Raw genomic sequence first — 25,071 nt, 5'->3', positions numbered from 1 at the left:
CAATGGTGGCATAAGACGTCAAAAATAGATACTATAATCGATAACATTCACTAATAAAATCAGGTGCCATTAAATGTAAAAACACAAAAATAAACAGCAGTAACAAGCAATGCCACATTACAAAAAGAGACAGAAAATTATTGATCTGATAACCTTCAATTATCAAAGCGATCTATTCCATTCTTCATCTCATGAATCACTGACAGACATCTAAGATCGACAGAAACAATGAGTTGAAGTGTTACCTGATGCTGCAGTAATGTTCTGGCTCTTTTAGAACAAGGGACCCTTTTGTCTTAGATTACAAAACAATCCTCAAGGCAGCTGCATCTTCTTGGATTTCAGAATGCTCAGACATAAAACCTTGCCACGCTTTTTTCTACCTGTGTCTTACATACAGCTAAACCCACCATTTAAGAATCAACAAGAGAATATCAATTGAGAAACTGTCAACCATATACTCAAAAGGAACCTCTACCTTGTTGCTCACTCAACAGATCTTAGTTTACCATGCTTCATCCCCATTTCTATCTTGTCCAGATGCAACAATGCTCAAAAATAGAAGTACAGCTCCAATCCATGACAAAAGACACGAGGAAGAACAGGTTTCATGGATCAATCAATGAGGTAGGATAGATGAAAGCTAAAATTTAATCTAGTCATATCTCACAATTCAGGTCTCATAGGTGGGGTTTTGTCACAGACCTTTCAAACCTACCCTGGATATAAGATTCAAGTGCCAACAGATTAAGTACCAAACACCTAACTCCAACAATTTCTATTTCTATGCCATTCATCAATTACAACAAATGCTGTCGTTGCTCCTACCAATACACCAAAACAAGAATTGTTACTCCTACTTAGACTAATGTGATGAATTACAAATAGAACACTGCAGGAAATCTCCAGAGTAACAGACTGGGTTTCCCATTGTTTAGGCTGATCAGAATCAGCATCTTTCTACAGCAGTGATCAACATGCTACAACAGTTGATTTATAATCATAACTCAACATCGACACGTAACCCTCTTTTTATATTTTACTTAGCTTGATAACTCCCCAACATCTCATTAGCTTAATTATTTTCCACATATCACATACAAATAATAGGAGATGACTTCATCAAAAGTAAAGAGTACCTTTAACAAGGAAATTTAGAATTAAAAGAACATCATCATCCCTCAATTATATACTAAATCAATTTAAGTTCAAAAAAAATATTGAAGATTTTTAAGATTCAAATTATAATAATCCCTCAATTTAGACAAACGCCTTTTTTACATTTCCTCCAAAACCAACTTAGCTTCTTTAAACCTCTCAAACTCAATCAACTTACTCCCCAAAATCCTAAAATTCTCGCTATCCAAACCCTCCTCTTTCCCTCCACAAACCATAACAAATTTAACTGCCTGATCATGGTACCCTTGCTTCAACAGCGCGTTGATCACGTGTCGAATACAACACCGGCACTCCATCACCACCAACGCCCCTTCCACTTTACCCTTCTTACACGCGTCCAACACAGGCACGTCATAAGCACGCGAGCCCACACCCAGCCCCTCCTCTTCAATCCTCTTCACAACTCCGCTTGCAGCCGTTAAATCCCCTTTGAAACGATACGCCGTTGACAAATAATTAAGCGTCGTTCTATCCGGCGAAATCCCAAGCTCTGCCATTATCTCTATCAGGCTCCACGAGCGTTCCATATTCTTCTTTCTCGTTAGACAGCTGATTATGGGGTGAAAGGCACCGGCATTTAATCCAAACGCGCCACGCGCCATGAAATCCACAACAAGTATAGACGCGTCCACCCGGTTGAGCTTGCAGGGACGGCGATGAGTGCGTCAAACGCGCTCTTGCGAGGGAACCCATTGTCGAGGCGAGCTAGGGTTTGGATGAGGTCGGCGAGGTTTGAGAGAGAAGTTTCGGAGTTGGTTATGAATTTGAAGGTGCTGGTGGTGTTGAAGCAGTGGTCTCTCACTCGCTTGTTGAGGAGGTAACGAAGCTTGGAGAAGTCTCTCTTATGTCGGGCAGTGTTGGACAGATCGTCGTAGTAGGCGGAGGTTGGCAAGTTGGGGAAGGTGGAGAAGGGAGATGCGGTGGTTAGGCAGACGAGAGATCGGGGAATCAGTGATTTTTTAGCAAGTTTGCGTAGATGGGAGATCGACATGGTTTTGTTTTTACAGAGTATAGGAAGGATTAAAATAATAGTGGGCTCGGTTCGATAAGGCCCATAATCTTTGGTCTTGGTCTTACTTTGGGCTATTAGGGGCTGCTTTTGTGGATTTGGTACCGATAAGCTACGAGGATCAGTGAGCGCAAAGCCGCGTGGACAGTAAAATAAATGAGGGGGGAAGTTTTTGTTATTTTCTTTCACTTCTACAATTTTTTAAAACAATTCACTTGGCGTAAAAATTATGCCATCACTGAGCAGCGCTCTCGCTCTCTCTCTCTAGTTTCTAGCGATCTTTTCTTTCTCCGTGTCGGACATGGAAAGTGTTGTCGAGGACAACTCATCCGATGTCGAAGCCATGCTTTTCTGTTTTATTGATGATAACAATGATGCTATATCTTCTTCTTCTGAACAAGTGCTAGACCATGTCTTTTCGTTGTCCGAATTGTTCACTGAAAGCCCCGTGTCTTCTTCTGAACAAGTACGAGACCATGTCTTTTCGTTGTCCGAATTGTTCACTGAATGCCCCGTGGAGAACGTGCTGAACGACAAGAACAAGAACAAGAATGAGTTCAAGTCGTCAAGTTTGTTGGGGAAGAGAAAAGAAAGGAGGGAAAACAATGTGGGCTTCTGCAAGAAAGTAAAACAGAGTACAGCTGAGGAAGAAATCCGGGGTTTTCTTGATTTTGGTGAAAATCAAAATCCGAGTACTTTTTGCAGTGGTGGTGTTGATGATGAGACGATGGATTTGGATGGTGAACAGTCTATATTATTGCCAGATATTCTAGCACTGAACAGTGGCCTAGAAGAAGGTAGGGGATTTGATGAAGGGTTTTGGTCTCTTGAGGGCAATCTAGGGTTTGAAAGGGCATCTCAGCAGATGGGTATACTAGATAATACATCTACCGAAGCTCTAGACTTGGAGGACGGGCTTAGTTATGACGAGATGCTTGAAATTCTATGCAGTGATGATGATGGTGACATGTCTATTGAAGAATTTCTACTGCTACTTGCAGACATTCGAAGGCTTGAGGGCCATGATGAAGAGAACGAAGGAGCTCAACTTTATGGCTATTTAAACCACGAATGATGAGTTTGATGAGATCGATTTGTCTTTCTTAGGACATTATTATTGCGATCACTCAATTTTATGGACATGTGAGCAGATCAATGTTAGGCATTCATTATAAGATTAAGATATTAGCTTTATTCTTTTTGTAAATCTGTTGGTCTTCAAAGGTTGTCTTTTTATACTTATGGTTTGTGCCCATCTCGGGTTCATTATATTGGATGGAACCAATTTGCCTTCATTGAATTAAGAATCTTAGCTTGTTCATTGTCTCTTGAATCTATTTCTTCTATTCACCATGAGACTAGTCAGGAATGCCTTGCTTCAGCATAGAGTAGTCTTCTAGATTATCTTTTGATTGGAAATTCAGCATCAGGTTCAGGAAATATACAAACTAGGTTAAAAAAAATACTAAACTGTTATCTTGTTTATTGTCTCTCGCTCTATGAGTTGCTGCCCAGGCAATTCAAACATTAATCACTCTTTATTTAGCAAACAAATTAATCAGAAAAAATAGAAATGAATTTCACTTCTCTGCACTAGCAGTAGCGGTAGCAGGTTATGAAGAATTCAAATCCGATACCCAATTAGAGCACCGAAATTTAAGAATGTTAAGTGAGTGGGAAAATTAGAACAGAAAGAACAACAGCATGGAAAGGTTCTCTCGATATTCAAAGGCCTTCCGAATTCTTTCAAGAAGCAACTAGTAATTGCAGTAGGGAGTGAATACAAAAGCATAAAGTTGTGTGATGTGGTGGCTACCAACTGCAGGTTTTGAACCGATCACCATCTATCTGATTTTAATGAAGAATGCAGCGCAGAACTTTGTGATCATAGGACGTTGAATCCACGATCATCTCAGTATATAAGGAGGAAGTGGAACGAACAAAATCGTGTGTAGAATGGTATTTTCCTTTGAGAAATTTGTGACTCGACACTTTGCACCTGAAATTGATTGTTATCATCAGAATTAATAAACATCATCATTTCAGTGTAGGCGGTAGCAGAATTGAAGTCAAAGGTGGAAGACGATGGAAGAGGCAAGGCCAGTGATGGGCTATCAGTTTTTCGTACCATAGAATTGTCATCTGAGTTAGTCTGATGACGACACAAGTTGTTGAAGTCGTTTCTGTAAGAAGAGAAATCAATGGTGGACTCAAGAGGCTGACCAGCAATATCTTTACAACTTTGTTCTTCCCATTCACCCAAATTCAAACTGTCATTAGAATTCGCCACTGTCATCATTGCAGGATAAGAGGAGAAATAGACGTTGTTGACCTTGGCAGAGGAAGAACAGCGTTGGAAGGAGTGGACTTGACACAAAAAATAGCACCATCACCATCCCTCCCTGATCTCTCTGGCTCGTCTCTTCGAACCTTTAGATGTTAATCACTTTCAATATTTCATGAATTTTTTTTTTTTTAACATCTTTTCAAATTGTAATCAAGGGTATTTTGTTACGACGAGGTTTTATTAAGTATTTCTTGAAATAAATTTTCAATCAAATTTCCGAGATCGTTGTAATTTCCCAATCGATATAAATTATGTAAAGATCAGACCTCGTTAAGTTAGTTAAATTTTAACGGTCACCTATATGCTTGATACTTAATTCCATTCTGAACAGGCCTAGGAAAGCAAGACAATTCCGAAGAGTTGTTTAAGAACCCAATTGCCACGACAGCGGACCAGTTCAATGATTAAACTGTAAATCAATTGTCACGTAACAAATTTGAGGAGACAGTTGTAGAAATAAATACGTAATGAAAGGAACATTGAATCAAACAAAAACTCCTTGCTCATAGCTCATAGCTCCAAAAAAAAAATGGAAGAAATCGTTGTAAAACAGAAGGAAAATCATAAGCATGAGCACAAATATAATCTTGTGTGGCCCTACGCACCAAAATTCCTTTTAATCCTCCACTCCAAAGCTTAATTAGTCTCTATTAGCTAGATTCTGGTATTGATACATGTTCTTACAATCTAAATCTTTATGTTGAAATAATCAGGATCGAAGTGATGCAGCCTCACATAACCGTCCTCGCCTCCACTTGAGAAACTACATTTGAGCCAACAAGTAACAAATACATCAAACAAGAAGCATTCAAGGGTAATTAAAAGCTTTGACAATATATAAGCAACAGAATTCTGCTCACATTTCAGAAACATAACAGGGGTAAGGCAACAGCTATATGATGTTCATCTATTGAAATTATTAGTCCAGTTCAGCACAGTAAGTTGAAGAATGAAATTATTAAGATGTATAATGTCACCAAAACTTGATGTATATTCTATTAAAGCAAGATAATTGGAGTTGAAAGGAAGCCAGGTATTTGAATGTCAAAATATTTTCTAATTTGATTAGCACCAATGCACATACAGGGTCAATTAAGCAAAGAGGGGAAAACACCAGAAAATAATCGTTGCCAGATTGCTGAATAATTGTGATGGTAATACTGCTCAAATCTTTTGGGCAGACTAATCAAACAAAATGTTAATTTGTTTAAAACTACATAAAAAGAGTGTTGCCTGTGTAATAAGATGTGAATTAAAAAATGGAATTTCATTCTATATGATTAAATTTATTGACACCGATTTAAGAAATATGACAGAATAAGGTAGCAGAAACTATACCTTTTCCCATCAGGGTTAAACGCCAAAGCATTTATAGGTCCGAAATGACCTTTCACACCACCAATTTCTTCTTGAAGAATCTACAAAAGAAAAAAGTCAAATAACACAAATTCAAAATGTTCCACAGCCACAGATCTTCATATCATAAAAAACATTCATCAGCATTAAGTAACCTTGTCGTAGAATTTGGCTTCAAACTTCCCAGCACGGTGATCAGTTGTGGTTACAGATGATGCATCCTGACCACCTCCAAGCACAACCTGCAAGCAAAAAGGGCAGTTAGGTCGTAGCAAAACAAATGAAAAAACAAGGGAAAGTAATTAAACAAGTGATCAGTTTCTATTAATCTAGGTGCACAAAATGGTGGTCCACAAAAGGTACGCCAATAATCCCACCAGTTTGTTTTTTTGCATGAAGTAGATGGCTGCTGTAAGGATAGAGTATAAATCAGTAGTTAAACCGAATAAAATGACATGCTAGCCCTCCACAGGATAAGCTCACAAGGTATGAGGTGATGACAATCATCTGCTTCCCTAGATTGATGATTTACAAATTTTGGTCGATGGTAATTATGTATACTTCATGGTTATTACGGAAACAATTCATTTTTACTGAAATGATGGCCATTACACATTTTTAACTAATACTTCATTAGTTGGGAAAATTTAGCTTTGACTGTAATACTTGGCTAAAGTTATGGTGGGCATTGATCAACAAGATAGCTTCATCACGACATAAAAATAAGATGTTTACAGGAAAAAGGAATAACAGGGGTGATGGGTTATACACTATAAATGGAATCCAAAAGAATGTCAAACAAAGTTACAAAGAACACAAGTACAACATGAAAACAGTAAAAGAAAATGTTTCATTGTACATACATGATCAAGTAGCGGAGACATTGTAACAGCATTAACTGGGCGTTCTGTTGTGTAGTTCTTGATAAGAGTTAAAGTTCTGGAGTCCCAAAGCTAGAAAGTTGCAGAAAAACAAGCAATGCAGGAGATTGTCAAACCACTTTACAGCAAGAAAATATCAGAGGAGAAATTAAGAAAGTAAGACAATCAACCTTCGCAGATTTATCTAGAGAACCAGTCAGGAAGTGAGAACCATCAGCAGATTTTGTGAGTGATGATATCGGCTTCTTATGCCCAACTTCCGGTTCCGACTCTTTCAACAATTTTCCAGTCTGCGAATTTGATAAGAGAGTACAGAATAAACTCAGTCATGAAACCAACCAACAAAAAGAATGCAGCAAAATGTAAGACCAGATGGCAAAAATCAAATGAATTTAAAACTTCAAGTATCTTTTTTTTTCTTATACTTTCAATCAAAACAATAACAGCTCAATAGATAAACAAAGCGCAAAAAAGCATGCAGAAGAAGGGCTCTGCTCACTTGTATGTGAAAACAAAAACAAACGCATGTTGACACACATTAAAAGGAAAGATTCAGCAACTGCTTTACATGGAAATGCCAATTCAACCAAGATTCTATCTTTCCAAAAGATTATTTATCGCCCCAATCTACAGACACTTAAGCCATCCTGTATAAATCTGAAATGGTATAACCTGATCCAGTCCATGTCACATGGAAAATTCCCACCATTGACCTCACAAGCTCTCCCAAATAGCTGTATTCCTAACCACCTTAAAAAGCTTTGGGGAGTTGTGTCTAAAACAGCAAATTACCATACAGAATACTGTGCCAAAATTAACACTCTATTTAGGGTCATTGAGTCTAGATAGATGTCAGATTACAAGAAGTATCTCTCACTCTCTGAGATCAATTTGACAGAAACATTGGAAGCTTTTCAGCTCTCTTTTAAAGTTCTCTAATGCAATAATGATCAGAGCAATATGCCAACAAAGCCTACTGCACGAAACTTGAACTACCGTGTAGAGTTGAATTTAAATTTGAGTTCTCAAAAACCAAGATCCACAAATAATTCTAAACCTTATGGTCTTAGAATTATCAGCAAAGAGACAATCGTTTGTAGCTTGTAGATTAATTCAGGGAGTTTATCCTGCCTCCAAGTTGTCCTACATCACAATAAAAATAATGCAAGAAATAACTAGCGAGTTACCTCAGAATCCCAAATGCGGACCACACAATCCTCTCCAGCACTTATGATAGTCCTGTTCAGGGGTCCCCAAACAGCTCTATTAATTCTTCCCGCAGGTCCAGTGATGGTGAGCACGGATTCACCACTCTCTACACACAAAAAAAAGACATCATTTAGCAACATAACGAAAAAAATAACATGATCCCTTTCAACGTTCACTGACTTACGCTGGGAAGGATCGTCAGAAATGCGTTTGACATTAATGGCAGAAGTGACTCCCATGAAAGGATCAGTGGTAATAACAGCAAGCTTGTCACCTACAGAAAAGTCCACAGACCGAGCCGGCGAATTGAAACTAAATGTGTACAATTGCGCTCCAGTTTGTACATTCCAAAGCTTCACCGACTGATCCGCACTAGCAGTAATCAGCTGCATCGAATCTCCTAAATTGTTTTAAAAAAAATAACAATTAACATTAACATACAAAAACAGCAAAAAAATATATAAAATGGGAGCGAAATTTATTTCCCAAGAACAAAAAAACAAAAGAAATTATGATAATTCAGGGGGGGGATAGGAACTTGCTTGAGACATCGCAACACCAAACGGCGCCGTTGTGACCACGGTAAGTTCCCAAACGTTCGCCGTTATCGGCGAACCAGACGGTGGGATTATGATCTTTAGCGCAGGAAAACAAGAGATCCCCTTCTCTGTTGTACTTTAAGAATGTTAAGGGCCTTTCATGCCCTTTCATCAAAATTGGTCTCATCTTTTTTATCCCTTTTTTTTAAGAGATTTTTTATTTGTTTGTGTTTTGCTGATTCGCAGGAGGAAAACGAAGGCAGCAAGAACAGCTAGGGTTTTTTCCTTCCTTTCCTATTAACAACGAGAGATGTCCCTGACGGTGTGTGACTTGCTGGGCCACTGCCAATTATTGTGTCCTTTCACTTCCAGCCCAAGTTCAGTTTCTTTAAGGACTCGTTTGTTTGTCTGAAATTATTTTTCAGTAATGCATTTTTCTTGATAATATATAAACTGTAATTTTTTTAAAAATAAAATAAAAAACGCAAAGAAAAAAATAAATAGATTATAGGAGTATCATTGTAGTACAAACATATCATATTTATAGACATAGCCACCACATGGATGAAGACAAAACGAAGACAAATAATTTTATATACCATCAATACAACTTTAATGGTTAGGTTAGGTTTGACTGTTTATATAAAATAAACAGTAAATTTAATTAATATATTTGTTTATAAATTTTAGAATAAAGTGGTGTTTTAGATCAATTAGTTGAAAGTGAAGCTAAAGTTCGAGGATTTAAGATATTTTTACATTTTTTTTATATATTTTTAATTTTATTATTTAATATGAATTTTTTATTAATTTTTATCATTTAATATTTATTTGATAATAAATTATTTTTTATATTTTCATTACATAATAAAATAAAAAATTAATTTAACCCTAACTTGAATAACTTGAATGGTTATGGTTAACTAAAAATTAATAAAAAAATACCAAAAAATTTCTGGGACCAGCAGCAAAAGTACAGACGATAAACTACTAATTAACTAATTAATTATACCGTATTGTACATGTTGGCCTTGTAACTCCTAATATTTTTTAAATAAACTAGGGAAATTATCTTCCCTTGCCAAGATGGTGAAACTTGACCTCCCTTAGCCATATCCAATTGTCCTGTCTTACATGATGAATACAATAGTAGCAAGGTTGGAATGTCTAATATCAAACAAGACGAGAACGAAAAAAGAAAAAGACTTGGTGGTCGGAAAAAAAAATAGAAGAGTAGAATTGGGTTCGGATATTATTTTCCTTTTTGGGCCTCCGTAACTCCTCTGCATAGAATCCTCATAAAACTGCCAGTTTCAACTTTCAACACCTGAGTGACCATAGACAAACAACTGTACATCTAAAACTGTTGGATGATCCATAAAAACCCAAATTCTGTGGTTATGGTTCATACACAGTGACGAACCCAGATAACCATCACACTTATAGATCAGCCATCTGTATCAATATACTAGTCCATTTGACATTACTCAAGAACCTTGAACAAGAATATCATCACAATCCACAGCTTTGGTTTCTACCTCTTAACTATTTTTTATAAAACAAATTTACTACGCGAAAATGGTTACATGGTGTCAAATTCTGGCTAATCAAACATATGGCCAAAATGAAGTAGCAAATGTACAGGTGAACGAAGTGGAACAGCAATAAAATCATACTCTTCCAGCAATGTTGTCAAGATATCCATCTAGCAAGAGAAAATAATAACCAAACAGTGATATTCCATGCATCCAAGTAAGAAAAATGTTACCAATTGCACACGATAATCAAGACTGAAGTTCAAAAATCGGCATCCAGAATTATCTAACACAATAATAAAAAATATAGAATAATGTTCAGGGGTGGGGAGAGGTGTTAAAGGGATCATAAGAGCTCCAAAGCATTGGATTATCATGGAATCAAAGCACGATCTAGTTTTACAAGTAAAAGCTTTAAGATCACAAGTCCTAGGCATCAACAGTTGTCACCTGTTGCCATTCCCCATCTACGGCTTCTTTCCACAACGTGACATTGTTGTTCCCATCAGCAACAGCCAGTATGTTTCCAGTTAGGGACCAGGAGACCCTCCAGACAGGAGCCTTGAAGTCATGTAAAACCTTACCTTCCCATTGATCACCTTCCTTTGCCACAGTCCATATAATAACCTTCCCATCCTGTGAGGCACTAGCAATGGTAGATTTGGGAAAGCCCAAGTTGGGTGCCCAAGCAACATCCCTCACCCAATCAGTATGCATGTTGAGAGCTGGAAAACAGTCCAGCTTCCAGTTCCCGTTGTAAAGTTTCCACACTTTGACAGTATTATCACAGCCACCTGAACAAAGCTTCTGAACAGGGTCAAGCAAACCAGAACCAACAAGGGCACCAGGTGCAGTGGATGGAGCCCATGAAACAGAGGTTACACCAACCGGGTGAGCTTGATCAATCCTTGATGTGTCCCAGTTGCCATCAGCACGTGCAGTAAAAACAGATATATTCCCATCAGATGAACCACATGCCAAAGAAAGCCCCAGTTCATGAGGTGCCCAAGCAATGGAATTGACAGATGATTTGTGATCGTCAAAAACATGAGCCTGTGTCCAGTCATTCTGATTACCCTCCTTCCATATTGTGATCGGCCATCATAAGAGCAAGAAGCAAGTAAAGAACCAAATTTCGGGTGAGCCCATGCTACTTGCCAAACTGGGCCTTGGTGCCCGGTCAGATTTGCAAGATGTTGAGAAGTATTGTTGTTAACCCCAATTATTTTGATTGAATGATCCGATGAGGCAGTTGCAATCCGCTTTCCATAGTAATCCATTGCCACATCATGGACAGTGTCCTCATGACCAGTTTCAATTTTTTGAGAAGGCATTTTGTAATCAAAACCGTTCTTTTCTCCTACCAAGAAAACCCAAAATAAAGTCAAGCAAATTTTTGTTGTTCGTTGCCCAAAAAATGCAATCCAAATAATTTCATAAAAAAAAAAAGAATGAATAAAATCACCATCCATATAGAGAGGATATATGTATATGTGTGTGTAATCAAAGAAGAAAAAATTCAAATAATGCTAATTCACTAAAGCAACTAAGCAAAACAGATCAGATTTAGATCAAATTAATAATAAATACAAAAATCTGATTGAAAGTTTCAAAATTCAAAACTACCAAAATCACATCTCAGAAACCCTAATCTTAGAAATAGATTTGCAGAATTCACAAAAAAACACGATAAATCCACCAATGAAACGGAATTAGTTGAGCTTAATAATTTTCGATAATCAATAAAGAAAAAATGAATGAAACATGGATGAATAAATAAAAGGATTGATTAGATCTGAACCAACAATTACTAGCTGCATAACATAAAAATAAATTCAATTGTGTGTTTGAGATTCAAACCTATGAATGATGTTGTTATTGGATCGAAGGAGCTCTGCCTACATTTCACTTCACTTGAATGCCAGAAAAAAGAATATGTTTTGGCTGGATATTACAGGGGCTTTCTTTGGTGAATCTATCTCAATGCATGAAAGCTGGATGTTTATAATGGAATTCGAGTCAAGCCACTGTAAGAGACAACAATAAGATCATCGTGTGTTATAGAGCTTATGGATATGCAAAAGTTAAAAGACTTATTTAAGCCCAACACAGTTAGGGTCAAAGCCCATCCACAAATCCAAACAAATCGAGCACTTCGGTTTCTTCTGGCCCATTTCCATCTCTGTCTCTAAAATTTAACAGTCCCTCAAGAATCTTCCAGTTTCGCCCCTATGATATTAAGTGACCCTTTTCAAAATAATGTTATAATTATAAAATATACATTAATGTTTAAATCTAGTGTTAGATCTTCTATTTTCAGAAATATTGAAGCTATAACCATCTCTAGTAAACTCTATACATTTAGAGCTACTCAAAGAATCACAGGTGCTTCAATTATTTAAGGTTCAAAACTAGAAAAAAAACACCGATAAATGACAGGTACTTCTGCAAGAGACAATGGGGTTCAGCAATGGGGCCAGCTTTATCGGCCTTTGTTTCTTTTCCAGATGCAACTACCAATAAATGGTCATCCCTGAAACAATGTAGTAAATCAAATAAATTCAAGAAAAAAAAGTCTGACAATAACTAAGAAGTGTAGAAGGAACTTAACAAGGGACTGCGACTGGGAAGTCACCAGGGGTTTGAGGGGGGGAAACAATTCTTATCCCTCACAGGGCAGGATCTAACCCAACGCGACCATGATCCAAATCTGAGCAAAGGTGCCAAATGTGTTAGAATGCAATAAGAGACAGATATATTGATTTAGATTGAGAGGTTGAGAGGGTGACTGGGGAAGGGGCGGCTAGTTTGCTAAAATGTAATATTTTTATATTTATAGTATCCCTGGTTTTTTAGTAATTTTTTGATTGATTTGATTAATTCAGTTTCAGCTTTAAAAAATAAAGCTGAATTGAAACAATTTTTTTAAAAAATATCTAATTAATTTTTTTATATATAATTTTTTTTTCTCACTCCTAACTATAGCTTACGGGGCTACCATCAAAATTAGTGAAATACTTTATTTTTTTGCCCACGTTACGCCGCAGGGCGGGTTAATTTTTTTAATTTTTAAAGCCAACAACTCTGATCATAAAATCGAGATGACCATACATAAAACCAAAAACAATCTTGAGCAAAATTCTTAACCATAAAAAAAAAATAATAATAATAATCAAAACAACGAGGATCAAATCTAATATAAAAAAAATAATGAAATAAAATAATGAGGAAATTGATTGAAAAATATAATAAAAAAAGCAATTAAAATAACAACAACCAAGATTGGATAAAAATAAACGAAATAAAATGTTGAGGGACAAAATTGAAAGAAAAAAACAAATTAAGAAAAAGATAAAAAAAAGAGCAATTAGAAAAATGATGACTAAATCTAGAAAAAAAAAAGAAAAAAAATAAAATGTTAAAGGACAACATTGAAAGAAAAAAAACAAGAAAATGATTAAAAAAACAATAATAAAGAGAACGAGTGCCATATTTGATATAAAAACAAAATCAAATCAAATGGAAATTAATGAAAAAAATCTTAAAAAAATCCAAAACAAAAAAAAGAACAATCAAAAGAAAAAGGATCATAATTGAATTTTTTTCTCCATTATTTTTTTATAAAAATAATACAAATTTTACTTTTCAACTGAATAAAAAATCAAGCGATTAGTTAGGGAAAAATTATGTCCACCTGTTTGATTTTTTTTTTGTTGCTATTGTTTTTTTATTGAAATAATATCATTTTTATTTTTGGTATAATTTGACCTTGGTAACCCTGATCAGTCAACCCAACCTGTGACTCGGGGCATGAAGGAGGTCGACTCCCAGGCCAGGTTTTAAAGCATCATAAAAAAATAAGGACCAATTATGAAATGAAAGTCCAATGAAATTAAACAATGAAATCAAACAACAAGTGATTAAATTGTCAAAAAAACAATTAATCAATAGAAGAATTAAATTGCAATCATATGAATGATGATTGCCAAAAAATCAAATAATTAAAGATTAAATCAAAAAATAAATTTCAAAAAGTTGATTCCAATAGTTATTCGGTAATTACATTGTATAAACATGTTACAAAGACTAGAAGACTCCTGGGCCATGTTATAATTGTAAAAAAACCAAGGTTTGAAAAACCAAAAATACCCCTTGCCCTTGGAGAAAAAGTTGACCCCAAGGACTATTTGGTAATTACAACATGAAAAAAATAAAAAACTCAAAAATACCCCTTAGACATAAGCGTTTTTTATTTTTTATAAGGTCATAGGTGTAATTATACTATGCAACAAAATGAAAATTACTAGTTCACCTCTATATTTATTTTATTTTTTTGATATTTTTAAGAACAAATCATAGTAAAACACCGATGTCAATTTAGTTGGATGTGAAATTATGTTTGCTGCTGGAGTCTTCTTATAAACAAACCGAAGTGCGTGTACTGATCTAGAAACTAGAGAGTGACTATGACCATGATGTTTATTCGAAAGACAATCTTGGACATCACATTGCTACATGTGTTAAGAAACAAAGACCGGCGTAGCTACAAGAAATAGATACAAGAGGGAACGTATCTTAACTTTGATGTGAAAAACATTTACTAAAATTTTAAAATATCAAGCAGGGTCAAAGTCAAACAATATACACAAAACAGGTCAATTCAAGGATTGAAAAATTCATTTTTTTCAAATTTCAATATATTATTTTGACACTCCTTTATTTTCTCTTTCTTAAAATGTGTGTTTTTTCTGTATTTAGACTCATTTATTATTATAATAACGGTTATTTTTTAAAATAATTTTTACTTTGAAATATATTGAAAAATATTTTATTATTATTTGTTAAAATTTATTTTTAATAACAACACATCAAAAAGATCGTGACACACTAAAAATAATTAAATTAAAACAAAGAAAAAAATGAATTTATTCAAATGTATTGTTAGCATTTCCCTGTTTGAAACTTGAAAATGAGGAAGTTTCAGCGCAAATCAAAGAAAAGGACGTACCGAGAAATATATTCATCCCAAAATAAGGGGAAACATTGGACAGTGAAGTCTTGCGAATCAAATACGATGCTTACGTACGAATATATGACCCATACGCATGCACACACACAATTTTATTTTATTTTATATAATTAAATATTAACATACATTTGCTATTTTGAAAAGGAACATGCTTTCAAGGTAGGTGACATGAGAGATTGAAAATACAGAGAATCCTCGAAGTCCATGTTAGCCGCCATTGGCCGTGTCTTGTTTTTGACCGTGACCACCGTGGTTTCCTTTTGAAAGGAGTTTTCTTTGTTTTTGTTTTCTTAATAATGATGACAAATATTTTTAAATCAATTTGCATACCAATATTGTTGGACAATGTTAAGTGTATAATTCTCACTTTGACTTGATATTTTAAAAAATAAATGATCTCGAATTAAAACTTTAAAATAAAAAAAAAATGATAAAGAAGTAACAAAACTCCTTATAACCCTCGAAGTTTTCCATTTGAGCAAATGGTTTATGTATGTACTTTTTTGACTTAACCTCCCACAGAGTGATTCAACATAGGAGAAAAAGGGGGGGGGGAGAGAGAGGGAGAGAGAGTTGCCGCGTATGCCAAGGCGGATTAGTTTCGCCGCGTCCGCAGTTTGATGACAATCAAACCGGCCTCAGGTTTCCCTTTACCATCTCAGGGAAGGACCCCTGAACCTGTCAGCTTTGACTTGCAACTTTATAAATGCTCGGAGGAATCACCCTTTGCCAGCTAATTTATTGCAAAAAATCTCCAATGCTCAAAAAGTGCTAAAGTGTGTGTATAATAATTAAAATCAACAAAAGTTATTATTTCTTATGAATACACCAGGTAGTCAGTGTAAAATTATATTAAAAAAGAATTTGATTTTGATACATGAAAACTAAATGTAATATAACTTTATTATTGAAATTTAAAAAAGTAAAAACGAAAGTGAAGTTATTATTATTAATTTTTTTTTTATTAACGTGGGTGTTTAGGCTAACTTGCGTGTATCTCGACTAATTTCACGGACCCTGAAATTAACGACCATGTAAGCCTCCAATAGATATCATATTAGTAACTATAGAGCTCGAACCTGAAATTACAGAAATACAAACTTTTTATTTTCAAGTTTTTACTATTAGGCATGGTTAAGAGTGAAGTTATTATTTAATGGCATACACATAGAATAACCCAAAGAATCTGACTAGAAACCTCCGTCCGCAATAAAATATCATGAAGATTAATTTATCAATATACCTCGAAGTGAAAAATAAAAAATCTTCGATATCATCTGATCAACTTCTTTTTTTTTCACCGAAAGCGACGAGATTAGAAGAAGATGAAAGATGCTTGAAGGCTTCGTTTCGCTACTAAATGCTCTGTGGGCGACAGTTTCTTTTCCTAGCGTGTATGCCTTTGTAATCAGCCTAAGAATGAAAACCACTTGTCAAATGTTCTCCTCTTGCTTACAGAAACTAATGATATATATTCTTCATCTAGAAAGGGAATAGCTTGAAATGCGAAATACATGAAAGGTTTCTTAGATACATGGATGATTTTGTTACGTGTTCGCTTATATAAGAGGAAATTTCAATAACATAAATTTAGAGGGTATAATTTAACTGGTTAGGTTCTAAATTTACTTTCTAGAGGTCATCAATTCGAGTTTTACAAATCTCAAGGCCACTGGAGACTTACATGGTTATTAACTTCAGGGCCTATGAAATTAGTTGAGGTACGCGCAAGTTGATTTAAACATTCTCGTCAATAAAAAAAAATTTCACTTTAATAGCTGGAGAAAAAAACGTTTTGTGTTGCTAGGGATACGATGACAAAAAAAGGAAAACAATTAATTATATACAGATCGAGAAGATAAATTTGAGCTTGAGTCGGTTAATTTGAACAACAGAGAGGATACTTGAACCACCTTTGTCAATGACTTGAATAATTAGTTGACAGTCTACACGGCTTATTTTTCAAAATCGGCTAATGAAATGATGAACATCGAAAAAAATATTTCAAAAAGATACTGCTATATTATATTTACTCTTCGTTATATATTAAGCTGAAATTTTATATGTAGATCTATAACTATTTACGTAATTAACTGATGACAGAGGTTTTTTATTGTTCCAGTCAATAGAATTCCTCCAACCTAATGATTAAAGCCTTCTCTATTTTTTTTTATTATTATTACAGAGATCCTTCTATTTTTATTTTTAATCGTGACAACATAAAAAAAATGATATGTCACAACTGACATGAATACATGATCAAACTAGCTCCCTGTCATGTACTGAGTTGAAACTCGAAAGAATTTCTGTTGTCTTGAACAAATAAATTTTTGTTATTTAAAAGTCGTGACTTGGGAGTAGTCGTCTACAAATGGTTATTTATACATAAACCCATGCTCTGTTCTCGTTTATTTACTTATAATCGTTTTACTCTGCATTTCCGTGGGCGAAGCGAGGTACAGAAATAATGAACACAGCCACTATTGCCTTCTCCTAATTGTCTTCGAATATATTTTTTTTAGAGAATAGAAAAAACCAAAAGGGGAATCACTTCATCATCTGTATTCACACCTCCAAAACTAATAGGAGAAGGCAATTAATTAATTAATAACCAGCTCCCCACTAGCTAGCTATAAATACCACGACTTTCTCCAACCTCTTGTCCAAGCAAACCAAGGCAGACACCTCTAAATCTTTGAAGATCTTTTGTCTGTTCTCAAACCCAAACAATGGTGCTCTCTAAAATTTTTTCCCAGTCCGATGTCTCTATGCACTCCACCTTCGCCTCTCGCTACGTCCGAGAGTCGCTGCCAAGGTATAATACGCAATCATCACCTAATTTGTTGCTGTGCCTTGCGTTCCCCTCCTCTTTTTTTCTCTCATTTCTACTGCTATATATATGCGTGTGTGTGTGCCCGCGGGTGCTTGCGAGCTGGAACGTATAGGATGTTGATATATGCTGGCGGTTGATATATCATGATATTTGCAGGTACAAGATGCCGGAGAACTCGATACCGAAGGAGGCAGCGTTCCAGATCATAAACGATGAGCTGATGCTTGACGGGAAACCGAGGCTGAACTTGGCATCTTTCGTGACTACTTGGATGGAGCCTGAATGTGATAAGCTTATTATGGACTCTATCAACAAAAACTATGTTGACATGGACGAGTACCCCGTTACCACCGAGCTTCAGGTCACCCAACCCTCTCTTTAAAAATTACTTGCATACTATATATAGGTGTATTTTTTACGAGCTCTGTACAGAGTCCTTTTTAGCATCCGATGCCCAAAGCAAGAATTAGCAGAGAGTTCGTGCTGGTGATGCATAATTTTCCTCTGTTTCCAATGCAGAGATGCTACACCAGCGGACACTTTCCCATGGTTTACAAGCCTGTTTTTGTTTTGTGGTTTTAACTTTTAAGGGCAGTAAGGCTCTATCAGTTCTATCAAGACCAGGAAAAAAAAAATTATACTCGGAACTTTTTTATATTTTTTTAGGAGGCAAGAGTTTATTAGTCTTAGGGAAAGGATGCATGCTGATTTGTTTTCGCTTTTGTTTTGGTTTTCTTAGACCATGAAGTCAGAAAGCTGAAATTTGACTTTTCAGCTGAAACTCTTCCCTGTCTTATGGTGCTTTGGTCAATATCATATCAATTAAATTAACGAGCATATACAGAGGCGGTCAATAGACTGGGAATTTCTGCTTGCAGAAGATCTACGCAAACCATGAGCAATAAAATAAACGGACTGCTGGGAGATTTTTCAACAAACCTTGTCTCTCTATAGTCTATACCATATCATTTTCAAACAATTTTTTTCTAACACCGATCACACAGTTTCTTGACGTGCTTATTACTAAATCGTGGGGTTGGACAAATCAAAATGCGTTTAAATAATAGAATTAATTTGACTGACACAAAATTACTTGATATTTATGTGCAGAATCGCTGTGTGAACATGATAGCACACCTTTTCAATGCTCCCTTAGGGGAGTCTGAGGCTGCTGTCGGGGTTGGCACTGTAGGGTCATCAGAGGCAATAATGCTGGCAGGCCTTGCATTCAAGAGAAAGTGGCAGAACAAGCGCAAGGCCGAAGGGAAACCCTGTGACAAGCCTAACATTGTCACTGGTGCCAATGTTCAGGTATGACCCTTGATTCAATCCTCGCATCATTTTCCCCTCGTTTCTTTTCTTTTTTTTAATAAAAACCATATTTTCTTCTTTGTATAATAATTTAAAAGGCAGCAGTATAAACACCAGAGACAGATTAAAAAACAGAAGTTATAAGATCGAATCTTTTTTGTGATAAAGAGGAGGCTTGGGCACCTCCAAGACCAGGGCTCGTTATATTGGGCCGGGCTATAGCGTGTCAGCGCCACCAGGCAAAAGAAACATGAAAATAGCAGTCTATCAGTCAGTCCATATCATTTGGGCATCAAAACTTTTCCAATAAAATGCAATTCCATATTATACTCGCGTAGATTAATCAAGGTTTATATATTTATTTCTAAGAAAAAACGTTGCTTTAATCTTTATAAATGCAGATGGGTTTTATTTTTAATTTTTAATTTTTTTATTATCTATGTATGTATGTATGTAGGTATGCTGGGAGAAATTTGCAAGGTACTTTGAGGTAGAACTGAAGGAAGTGAAGCTGACCGAGGACTACTATGTAATGGACCCAGCCAAAGCCGTGGAACTGGTGGATGAGAACACAATCTGTGTTGCAGCCATCTTGGGTTCTACACTCAATGGAGAATTTGAAGATGTCAAGCTTTTGAATGATCTTTTGCTTGAAAAGAACAAAATCACTGGGTACCTATCAGTACTAGATCACAATCCTAAACATAGCTCATTAATTAGCTTGAATTACCTTATATATATATATATATATATAGACACACATAAACAGTGCATATCCTTTATATGTATAGAGTAACATTGCCGTAATTTAATTTTTTAATCCTATGCTTGGCAGATGGGATACCCCAATTCATGTTGATGCAGCTAGTGGTGGATTTATTGCACCATTCCTGTGGCCAGAGCTTGAATGGGATTTCAGACTTCCATTAGTGAAGAGCATAAATGTCAGTGGCCACAAGTATGGCCTTGTCTATGCTGGAGTTGGGTGGGTTATTTGGAGGAGCAAGGAAGACTTGCCAGAGGAACTTATCTTCCACATAAACTACCTTGGATCCGATCAACCCACTTTTACTCTTAACTTCTCAAAAGGTGATTGCAGTTTATTCGAATATACAAGGCATAGGAACTTTCTTACACCTTAATTAACATGGAGTTCTATCGCTTTTCGATTTCAGGTTCTAGTCAAATCATTGCTCAGTACTACCAACTAATCCGCCTGGGCTATGAGGTGAGAAAGCCAATAGGATAATGTAATCCCATCTCTTCTAATAAGTTATTATTCAACAAAAGAAAAACTAAAAATTTTCCGTGTCGTCATCAGGGGTACCGAAATGTGATGGATAACTGTCATGATAATGCTATGGTGCTAAAAGAAGGACTGGAGAAAACAGGGCGCTTTAAGATTGTGTCAAAGGACATTGGGGTGCCTCTCGTAGCCTTTTCACTCAAGGACCAAAACCGGGGACACAACGAGTTTGAAATAGCAGAAACGCTACGTCGCTTTGGCTGGATTGTGCCAGCCTACACCATGCCAGCAGATGCGAAGCACATTACCGTGCTTCGTGTTGTTATCAGAGAAGATTTCTCCCGCACCCTTGCTGAGCGACTTGTGCTTGACATAACGAAGGTTATGCATGAACTTGATGCCCTCCCTGCGAAACCCTCATCTAAAATGTCTATCAATGGTAACGAGAATGGAAAGATTAGTGGCTCTCTAGAAGGAAAGAATGGCACTGTGGTCAAGAAAACAGCCATGGAGACGCAAAGGGAAATCACTACTTACTGGAAAAACTTTGTCATGGCCAAGAAGTCCGACAAAAATAAAATATGTTAGATCTGCCTAGCTACTGCGTAGCTACAAATTACAATTTTCATTGAGAAGGATCCCTTTTTAAATTTCTCATGCTTTTTTTTAACTGACATGATAAAATTGTTTGGTCTAAATATTTAGTCCTGTTTCTAGCCCTTCATTTTTCCACGAAGGGAGTTTGTAAACCTTTACGGCTACTCTTTACCTGCAGTATTCTACTATTGCTTAATTGCTTTAGTATTTGATCCGTCGATTCACTTCAATTTGATTGCTGACTTTATATTTTTATTACAAAATTGAGATCGGTTACTTCCAAGTAGTGCTATTTGGGTTGCTTGCTTTTTTGTTTTTCTTTCTTTGGACTATTTTGTGTGCGCTTTTCTTGGCTGAATAGAGGGCTTCGGCCGAAAAGTGAAATCGATTTATATTTGAGCACAATACACTGGTTCTCATTAATTAAAAAAGGGAGTGATTAAGCCCAAGCACTATAAGCACAAAAGCCTACAGAGAGCTCTATCTAGCTCAGGAAAACAGCGCAAAAAAGGAAGAAATACAGATCAAGCCCGGCCTCATAAAATTAAACCCAGGGAAAACCAAGGAGATTGGAGAGATCTGACAGAGCGTCACTTCCACGAAAAAACATTTGTATGGGCATGTTACCCTGTGGTTCTTGATATTTTATATATATATATATATCATTAAAAAAAAAAGAACTTCATTGCATACGTATGCCACACGCAATTTTGTAATATAGAAAGCACGGAGGAGCATATCATGGAACTCTCAAGTCTCAATCATGTTAAATGTAATGATAATTCCCAAGCCTCAATTCTTCCGTTCACACTATTTTGTATCTAACCCTCCAATCGAGTTGCATCATCTGTGAAAGGAGGAGAAAATGCTTGGATGAGAAAGAGAGAAAGAAAGGGTATTCTAATTGTGGAAAGATATCTTCTGTGTCAACAATAGAGGCTACTGTTTCTCAGTGGAAGTGAATCAAATCATTACATTTTGAAAACAATATTCAGGCACAAAACCGCATCCTTCTTCCACGCCTCCACAACCACCGCACTATCAAAAGATCAGGAATTTGTAGTGCCTATATATATGGGCTACATACTCGGTAATGTATGTAGCAATTAGAGTGAAGTTGCCTTCTTCGAGAATAGAAACAATGAGTAGCAACATGAGAGCCTGGGTTGTGGTTATGTTAGCTTGTTTGGTAGCTTCAAATGTTTTCATATGTGATGTTAATGCGGCAGGAGAGTGTGGGAAGACACCAATTAGGTCAGCAGCGGCTAGCTTGAGCCCATGCTTGAGCGCGGCAGGCAATGTAAGGGCCGCTGTGCCACCGACTTGCTGCTCCAAAGTTGGTTCCTTGATCAAGACTGCCCCGAAATGTCTCTGTGCTGTATTGCTGTCACCTCTGGCAAAGCAAGCTGGAATTAAGCCAGGAATTGCCATCACCATTCCAAAGCGTTGCAACATTGGAAACAGACCAGCTGGAAAGAAGTGTGGAAGTAAGTGACAGTATTTACAATTTGTTTCGAATTGATTTTTATTATTATTATCAAAATCACTATTTCCCCCTAGGCGTCTTGCCCTCCTCATGTTTCGAAATTGGTAGATTAACACTAAAATCAATAAAGCATTTTTCTCCTCGTCTCAAATTTTTTTCCGTTTTGATTCTAAGAGAAAGCCTAATGGTCATGGACTTTCATCAACATGTCAAGTAGCTTTATCAGTGAAGTAGCTAACACTAGTTAATTTTGAACTAATTTTAGTAATTTTCTTACAAAGAAGAGCTTAAATCTGAAGTTTCTGGGAAGAGAATACTATCAACTCAGTTACAAGTTAGATCAGAGACTCATTTTAATTTTTGCGCCTCATGAATCACTACTGCTTGATTCATATCAGCAAAATGGGAGTGTCATTAGTAAAATTGGCATGAAACGAGCGTGCGTTTAAGAGGACGCTACAGGAAGTTCTTGAGAAGGACATGCATTTCGACAGGGCCCGTTGCTCGATTCCTTGCGTGGGCTTTATGCAGCAGCAGGATCACTGGAAAGCCAAGATATCCGAACCATTTGCTCTTGATAAAAACAACGGCTAATCTTGCTGTCGTCTCTTTGCAGGGTACACGCTCCCATGATGAAAGTCCAGAAAATAGACAGGAGGGAAGTAGCAAAGCCCACATGAGAAGAGCTGAGATTGTGTTAATAAGAGCTGCCATTTTAGGGTCATGTTCTTCTGTATAATCATTGACCCAGTAGAATCAAAGGCGGCGGCGGCGGCAGTTGTTTAACATGCCGTCTGTATCTTCTTATGTATTCTTCAGCTTTTGCAGTTGAAGTTTGTCTTTATATATTGCTTACAGAATCTGCTATCCTTTCGTTTCTTGGTTCTTTTTTTCCATTTACTCTCCCCCTTTCCTTTTTATGTTGAAAAATAACAATAGTTTTGTATGGAAAGACTCAATCGAGGATCTCTGCTATGTCAGGGATGATCGAGGATTTATATGAGATTATTATACTTGAAATCTGGTCTTAATGAGCATCAAACTTAGAAAAATATAATGATCAACATCCAATCTCCTACAGCTAGTTTCAATCCTAGCCCTACCTTCGGGTTTGCATGATATCATGAGCAATATCAACTTAACCTTAAAAAATTATTTTCAATTCGGTTTTTATCTATAAAATAATTAAATTAAAATTTTATAAAATTTAAAAATAAAATTAAAACTAGTTTCAACTAATTAGTTTTGATTTGATTTGATTTAGTTTGATTATTTTATATTAAAAACCAAGAACTATATTGTTTCTTGAATTTTTTTTTAGAATTTCTAATTATATGATTGGTTTCGGTTTGATTTTTTGATTCATTTCGATATATTTTTAACTAAACCGGTTTGGTTTAGTTGAGGTTTTTCGATTTTAAACTTGTGAAATCGGAACCGAACCAAACCAATTTTTTTAAAAAATATTCTTACCAATTTAATTAATTTTTTTCATGGTTTGATTTTTTAGTTATTTTTTTTTTGTTCTCTCAATTTAATCTATTTTTTTTTTATCACCTTTACTTCGAGCCCGACATACAAGATTACAACCTTAGAGAGAGATGTAAAACTGTTCGATTTCATCACGCTACCAAGCATTCAATTCAATTTTCCATTATATTATACATTCAATTCAATTCCATCATGGCCCACCAAGCATTGCCCCAATATATAGTAACAAAACAAAACCAACCAGAGGGCCCTTTTATGAAAACAAAAGAAAAGGGTGAAATATAGCTGTCAATGGGCCTAACGCCCAATTACTTTCATGGAGTCTATGAGCACATCAAGCCCAGCCCACTGTCTCTCTTCTTCTGTTAATTTATGTTCGTCACTTTTAGATTTTTTGGCACACGCCACCATAAAAAATAAAAAATGTCATTCACACACCAAGTGAACTTACTCTGCTGATCTTCTCATTCTGTCTTTTTTTTTTTTTAGTTGCAGTAGGATATTACCTGACCAATTTTCTGATATCAAATTTAAGAATGTTTTTTTATTCCATTATATATTTTATGAATAAAAAAAATTAGATGTTAAAAAATATTTTATAAAATAATATGAAAAATAATATATTATAAAGACTTAAATGGTGGTGGTGGAGTGACGGCAGTGGTTATAATGGTGGAGTAAAATGACGACTGCAATTAAGATTAATTCTAAACGTCTTTTTGACATAATTTTATAAGCTAAGAATATTCTATAACAAATTAAAAATTAATTATAAAACATGTTACGTTAATTATTTCTTTTTATAAAATATTACAAGAAAAAAAAATACTCTCTTAAACTCATTTTAATCGGCACCTGCTTGTTATAAAAATTAATCTTGTCGTGGTCGGAAATTCCATCTCTGCGGTTTGATCAAAACTTCAATCATCAAATATACAAAGTTTCAAATCAAATCAAGCCCCTAGAAGGGCGTGGCCCCACACTTCTCATCCTCAAAATCCTTACGCCGGCCCCCACCAGCAC

At 35.9% G+C, this 25,071-nt stretch overlaps 4 protein-coding genes and 1 pseudogene across 4 annotated transcripts; 2 read left to right on the top strand and 3 right to left on the bottom strand.

Moving 5' to 3' along the window:
- Window positions 1–1,277: 1,277 nt before the first annotated feature.
- Window positions 1,278–2,170, bottom strand: LOC7457834 (pentatricopeptide repeat-containing protein At3g56030, mitochondrial). Its single transcript, XM_052455107.1, has 2 exons — window positions 1,812–2,170; window positions 1,278–1,728 (listed from the first exon to the last, which is right to left on the bottom strand). The coding sequence occupies exons 1-2, from the start codon at window positions 2,168–2,170 to the stop codon at window positions 1,278–1,280; spliced, it is 810 nt and encodes a 269-aa protein (XP_052311067.1).
- Window positions 2,171–5,021: 2,851 nt separating this feature from the next.
- Window positions 5,022–8,857, bottom strand: LOC7471451 (eukaryotic translation initiation factor 3 subunit I). The gene is made up of 8 exons (XM_002311520.4): window positions 8,524–8,857; window positions 8,166–8,381; window positions 7,960–8,087; window positions 6,943–7,062; window positions 6,755–6,844; window positions 6,047–6,133; window positions 5,874–5,953; window positions 5,022–5,298 (listed from the first exon to the last, which is right to left on the bottom strand). Exons 1-8 carry the CDS (start codon window positions 8,705–8,707, stop codon window positions 5,223–5,225), a joined length of 981 nt encoding a protein of 326 aa, XP_002311556.3. The 5' UTR covers window positions 8,708–8,857; the 3' UTR covers window positions 5,022–5,222.
- Window positions 8,858–10,311: 1,454 nt separating this feature from the next.
- LOC18101536 (protein transport protein SEC13 homolog B-like) lies at window positions 10,312–12,080 on the bottom strand (annotated as a pseudogene).
- Window positions 12,081–17,735: 5,655 nt separating this feature from the next.
- LOC7457832 (glutamate decarboxylase 4) lies at window positions 17,736–21,301 on the top strand. The gene is made up of 7 exons (XM_002312455.4): window positions 17,736–17,899; window positions 18,074–18,278; window positions 19,028–19,228; window positions 19,686–19,900; window positions 20,064–20,317; window positions 20,404–20,456; window positions 20,550–21,301. Exons 1-7 carry the CDS (start codon window positions 17,814–17,816, stop codon window positions 21,060–21,062), a joined length of 1,527 nt encoding a protein of 508 aa, XP_002312491.1. The 5' UTR covers window positions 17,736–17,813; the 3' UTR covers window positions 21,063–21,301.
- An 847-nt stretch (window positions 21,302–22,148) lies between these two features.
- On the top strand, window positions 22,149–23,435 carry LOC7457831 (non-specific lipid-transfer protein 4). The gene is made up of 2 exons (XM_002312454.4): window positions 22,149–22,558; window positions 23,174–23,435. Exons 1-2 carry the CDS (start codon window positions 22,165–22,167, stop codon window positions 23,188–23,190), a joined length of 411 nt encoding a protein of 136 aa, XP_002312490.3. The 5' UTR covers window positions 22,149–22,164; the 3' UTR covers window positions 23,191–23,435.
- Window positions 23,436–25,071: the final 1,636 nt, after the last annotated feature.

The sequence above is a fragment of the Populus trichocarpa genome, chromosome 8 (assembly GCF_000002775.5).
Source record: "Populus trichocarpa isolate Nisqually-1 chromosome 8, P.trichocarpa_v4.1, whole genome shotgun sequence".
NCBI lineage: Eukaryota > Viridiplantae > Streptophyta > Magnoliopsida > Malpighiales > Salicaceae > Populus > Populus trichocarpa.
Note: the sequence above shows the minus strand (reverse complement) of the source record. Positions and strands in the feature narration are given on the sequence as shown.

Bases quoted from the DNA above. Each gene is read 5' to 3' on its own strand.
- LOC7457834 (XM_052455107.1), bottom strand. From the start codon at position 2,170: ATGTCGATCTCCCATCTACGCAAACTTGCTAAAAAATCACTGATTCCC. The intron at 1,729-1,811 runs GTGGACGCGTCT...CCCCATAATCAG, and splicing joins GTCCCTGCAAGCTCAACCGG to CTGTCTAACGAGAAAGAAGA.
- LOC7471451 (XM_002311520.4), bottom strand. From the start codon at position 8,707: ATGAGACCAATTTTGATGAAAGGGCATGAAAGGCCCTTAACATTCTTA. The intron at 6,845-6,942 runs GTTGATTGTCTT...GCAACTTTCTAG, and splicing joins CTCTAGATAAATCTGCGAAG to CTTTGGGACTCCAGAACTTT. The intron at 6,134-6,754 runs GTATGTACAATG...TTTTGCTTGCAG, and splicing joins TGTCTCCGCTACTTGATCAT to GTTGTGCTTGGAGGTGGTCA.
- LOC7457832 (XM_002312455.4), top strand. From the start codon at position 17,814: ATGGTGCTCTCTAAAATTTTTTCCCAGTCCGATGTCTCTATGCACTCC. The intron at 18,279-19,027 runs GTCACCCAACCC...ATTTATGTGCAG, and splicing joins CCGTTACCACCGAGCTTCAG to AATCGCTGTGTGAACATGAT. The intron at 20,457-20,549 runs GTGAGAAAGCCA...TGTCGTCATCAG, and splicing joins TAATCCGCCTGGGCTATGAG to GGGTACCGAAATGTGATGGA.
- LOC7457831 (XM_002312454.4), top strand. From the start codon at position 22,165: ATGTATGTAGCAATTAGAGTGAAGTTGCCTTCTTCGAGAATAGAAACA.